Here is a 5,639-nt window from a genome sequence, read left to right on the forward strand (position 1 = left end):
CTGAATACCAAATGTCAAAAAGTAGAGCGTGATGTATTTATTTATTACCAATGTTTTTTCGCAAATGGTTGGGAAACAAACAATATCTCTTACATTCCCTTAAAAATTTTTCAACTTCGACATTGCCTTAATTATCGCATAATTAAAATTTAGCCAAGATTTAAAGTGTTTTAACGTTTCTAGACCAAAATAGTTATAAATAAACTAGAATTAAAACGATGGTATTTAAACGGGTAATTAGTCACACTCACCCTCAATCCTCAATAAATACTTCTCTATATAATATTGCTTCTTCTTTCATAAAATTTTAAAAGATAGCCTTCCTAGAGCGGACAGTTTTGTAAATAAACAGTTTTGATATATGCAACATTCTATCAGGGAAAACATACAAGATACCGACATAATAGCTTCATTGGACGTTGTTTCATTATTTACTAATGTTTCCGTAGATCTTGCATTAAACGTATCAATAATAGATGGCATTTTATAGAGTCACACACAAAGATTCCCAAAAATGAATTCATAGGTATGATAAAATTTATATTAACTTCTACATTTTCACTTTTAATAACATAACTTACAAACAAATTTATGGGACTCCTATGGGTTCCCCACTTTCTTCCCGATCATTGCCGATATAGTCATGCAGGACTTGGAAACATCAGTAATTAGTAATTTAAATTGCGAAATGACTTTCTATTTCCGTTATGTAGACGACATTATTTTATGCACTTCCGCTGACAATATTACATATGTTTTGAACGAATTCAACAATTATAACGATAGACTACAATTTACATTGGAAAAGGAGGATAATCGTTGTATAAGCTTTTTAGACATAATGATCAAAGTAATAGATACAAAATTTATTTAGATTGGTATCACAAAAAAGACATTCTCAGGTAGATTACTTTCATTTTTTTCAAATCATCCGACTTGTCATAAAATAGGAACAATTTATAACTTGGTGGATAGAGCTTTATTACTATCACATCCGCAATTTTACAAAAAAAATATAGAGAAAGCTATTAACATTTTGCTATCCAACGGTTATCCTCTTGATCTAATTTTCACAGAAATAAAACGCAGATTAAAAAATCTCTCAACTAAGAAATTTAACAAGCCTAATAATAACAATATAACAGATACTAATAATACTAATACTAACATTAAATATTTTGTCATACCATATATAGTAATCAATATCTGAGAAAGTTGCTTCAGCAATAAGAAGACCTGACGTAGTGGTAGGATATCGTTGCATTAAAAAATTAAATGACTTCATAAGAGTTCAAAAGGACAAAAATAATTGCCCCACGAATTCTAACGTTATTTACAAATTGAATTGCAACGATTGTGACGCCACATATGTCGGACAGACAAAAAGACAGCTAGGAACGAGACTTAAAGAACATAAAAATAATATTAAATTAGACTCTGCTAGACATTCGGTTATCACGGAACACATTCTAAACGAACAACATACATTTGACTGGGACAATATTAAAATTATGGATCATGAAAAGAATTACCAAAAAGACTAATATCTGAAATGATCCACATTAAAGAACAGAAAAATGGAATTAATTTAAATACAGACACCGAATTGTTAGACAGTAGTTATTTTGACATACTTAAAAAATTTGCTGAATCATAATTTAGAAAAAAACATTGGTAATAAATAAATACATCACGCTCTCTATTTTGACATTTGGTATTCAGACTTCGCAACACACACTTGAAATATCGGGGAAAAGGACTTGTTAAAACGATAATGTAAGTTGAAAGATTTTTTAATATTTTCTGACATTGATTTAATTCGCGTATTATATCCGTAGCATGCTCAAATGTCGCATAACTTGGCATCTCAGACCAATCGCCTTGCATATCTATTGGTCAACAGCGAAGAATCGTTTCAATTTTATATTTTAATATTTAACTAACTTTGTATTTTTAACATCTAACTTTATATTTTAATATTTAATTTTTATGTATTGATAAAGACTGTAGTGCAGTCGAAACGTTTACAATTTATATCGATTCTGTAACGGAATGTTAATTTAATGATTTAACTATTAATAAAAAAATTTTTACATCTTATTTATTTGCTCGTTTAGTTGGCCTACTATAAATGATTGTTTAATTTTGTTTAATTTATACGAGCCTTTCATTAATTAATAAAATATATATAAAAATATAAATAGAAGTGCAATTTTATATTTTGCTTCTTAGTATTTATTAAAATTTTTTAATATTAACACATTAACAGACAATTTTAACATATTTATAATATTTTTTTATATATTTTGCATTTGTGTGTTTAGCCTATCACATAGTGACTTTCTGGAAGTTATGAGACATCCTATTCTAGCAACAAATAAAATATCCTTTTACAACTAACAAAAATGGAAGATTGGGCTTTGGAGAAGCATTGTCCTCTCATTAAAGTAGAACGTAATTATTTTGATTCAATGAGCCCAACAAATGTACAGATACAATATGACGACACATTAAAAATTCGCTGCATTTCTGTAACTTTCACTACGCAAACATTTCCCCAATTTTAACAATTTTACTTATTATATGGTATGCACAGAAAAGGATTTGAAATTATCATTACCATTTGAAGAAAATGGTTGGATGATTTTTAATATACAACAAACTGGTAAATATTAACCAATGTACTGCTTATTACGACTTATTTTCCGTCTATATTTTGCACACATATATTTGACATTATTTCATATTTTAATTTATTTTATTTATTGTCCTATATCAATCTGAGATATTTATTATATAACTATAACAGTTTCAAAATGTTTTATGTAATTTTCTGCATTATACATATATATAATATTATATTTAAGATATACATAAGCGTTTTCTAAATAATATTATTCATAATTAATGTTATATTTTTACAGGTATTTTATATATTCCAATAATAGTAAAATTATTAAAAAGAGATAATTATATTTGTAAAATTAATAATAATAAGTTTAGGTTATACAATTATCATATCGATACATATTACAAAAATTATATATATTGCAGAGCATAAAATTATTACTATTTATTCACAACTAGTATCAATTTTATTTAATGATATACAACAATATCTTGCACAGTTTTACTTTTTCGATTATTTCAAATATTAGGATTACATTTTTATAATTAATTTTCTATATGTATTTGCATTTTATTTATATGTATTAAATTTTTAAAACGTTTTAATTTATAATTTATATAAACAGAAATATGAAACCAAAATGTTTGAAAATGAAAACATTATAATGATAAAATTATTCAAAACAATAGAAATTGATAAAATTATTTACTATTTGACAGGATATTATCGCGTTAACTATGATGAACAGAATTGGCAAAGAATTTCAACTTATCTAAAATCTGATAATTACACGAAGATCCATGTTCTTAATCGTGCCCAAATTATCGATGATGCATTTAATTTAATGATAACAGGCGAACTCACAGGCGTTGTATTCTGGAATGTCATACTTTATTTGCAAAAAGAGGAAGATTATATACCATGGTATCCTATGTTTAAAGCTCTGGAATACTTGTCCAGTACTTTTATAATGTTGAAAGAACAAATTAAGAATTTTACGGTAAATATTAATAAATTTCTATGAAAGTGCATTTCAGATATTTGCATATGCACTCATTTACTAGAAAAAGTTTAAATAGTTAGAAAAACATATACCGTAACGTTAAAATTTTACATACTATTATACTATTATATGTATGTATGTTTATTTCATAGAAAGAGAAAATTTTAATAATCTTTGGAAAATAATGAAAAATATATTATTTTTAAATACATTTATAATATGAACGTATAAATATATAATTAACGATTTTTAGTCTGAAGTAAGACAAATATTACACGAGATACTTAAAAGAATCAAATATGAAGAAATTGATGATACAGACAAACTCAGAATATGTTTACGACAAGAAGCTGCAAGATGGGCATGTTTTTTCGGTGACATCACTTGTAAGAAAGTAGCCAATAATAAATTAACACAACATCTCCAAGATCCTGCAAAATACAAGTAAATATTGTTACATATTTTTGCCTTTCTTAATCAAATTTTTTTGTAGGTATCGTCTATAATGTTCAAATAATTTAATCATAAGATCTATATGCTTAGCTTTAATATAAAAATATAATTTTTGTTTGTTTTAGACTTTTGCCATGGTGGAAGGAATGGACATATTGTAAAGGTTTGATGATAACTACCATAAACAACACCACATGGGAATTAGTGTATACTAAAGGATTGAACAAATCTGACTCTAAATTTTTAAAATACTTGGCTTGCCCCGAAAATATTAATCTCATCAAAAAATATTCAACACTTGAACAAAACATTTCTACAGCACAGAAATATCCAAATTCTTTTAACAGTTTCTTACATATTATTACGAAGCATACAAAGAATCCAACTATACTGAAATACATATTAGATCATTTTCACGAAATAAAACCAAAGTAATGTGACATATCTTTATAATTATTGTGTACAAAAGTTTATTATGTGTGTTATATATACAATTGCTTTTTCGTTTTTAGAAATGTTAGTATAACTGCAGCATTAATTACTATTATTAACAACGTATATTCTGTAAATCAAACTGAGGTAAAAATTTTACGTGTTTATATATGTATACAAAATGTGATGATAATAATGCAATATTTATAATTATTATTTAATGTTTAAAATAATTTTGATAATGTTACATCAACGTTATTTATTTATGATGTTAAAAAACTAATACATTTTAGGAAATAAACAAATACGTTCAAAGGGTAAAGGCCGAAGCATTTCTATTAGATAAAATGAGAAACACAAAATATTTTAGAAGTTTTCACTTAGAAAAGGTAAATAAATATTATTATGGAAAACGAATGTAAAAGAAATATTGTTTTATCTTATTAATTTCTGAATATTAATTTTATATTTGTTTTGTTTATTACATAAAAAGGATATTAATTTCATTCTGCAAATTTTTGTTTATATATATTAGATTTACATAGAGCGGATTTCTGACAAAATTGAAAGCCATATATCAATTCGCAACCGTCAAATCGAAAGACTGAGAAAGAATTTTGATAACTTTTTCTTCTGGTGGAAAAATTTTAATTAAAAAGATTGCAGCTTTGCATGGGCGGTTATACTACATATAAATAATTTTTTTATATTGTATGTACTATTTATTTTACTGTTTTAATTATTAATTATTTAGATGTATTACTATTCGATGCCCCTGTAATTACAAATTTTTATGACTGCATGCATCAAGTTTTTCATTTTTTTGCAAACTTGCTTAATGTATTGTATTTGAACTATATATTATTCACAAAAAAGTACCCATATAATATTACTATAAATTTATTGTTAGACATAAAATAAAACTATAAATGTATAAATTTTAATTATATATATATATATATATATATATATATATATATGTGTGTGTGTGTGTGTGTGTTTGTTAAATAATAAATAAACTATTTTTATTTTGAATTACATATATTGACTTATTTTTAATATTTTTACGTGAATTAATTTAAATATATGTTTGCGCACACAACGACACGCACAAAACCCACG

At 25.3% G+C, this 5,639-nt stretch overlaps 1 protein-coding gene across 1 annotated transcript; it reads left to right on the forward strand.

The window, feature by feature from the left end:
* The first annotated feature begins 2,577 nt into the window (after positions 1–2,577).
* LOC146720318 (aminopeptidase N-like) lies at positions 2,578–5,392 on the forward strand. Its single transcript, XM_085488771.1, has 7 exons — positions 2,578–2,665; positions 3,349–3,629; positions 3,886–4,076; positions 4,211–4,516; positions 4,598–4,664; positions 4,811–4,906; positions 5,053–5,392. The coding sequence occupies exons 1-7, from the start codon at positions 2,584–2,586 to the stop codon at positions 5,170–5,172; spliced, it is 1,143 nt and encodes a 380-aa protein (XP_085344897.1). The 5' UTR covers positions 2,578–2,583; the 3' UTR covers positions 5,173–5,392.
* Positions 5,393–5,639: the final 247 nt, after the last annotated feature.

The sequence above is a fragment of the Nylanderia fulva genome, unplaced genomic scaffold, assembly GCF_048542155.1.
Source record: "Nylanderia fulva isolate GAGA-0341 unplaced genomic scaffold, ASM4854215v1 Scaffold71, whole genome shotgun sequence".
Classification (NCBI taxonomy): domain Eukaryota; kingdom Metazoa; phylum Arthropoda; class Insecta; order Hymenoptera; family Formicidae; genus Nylanderia; species Nylanderia fulva.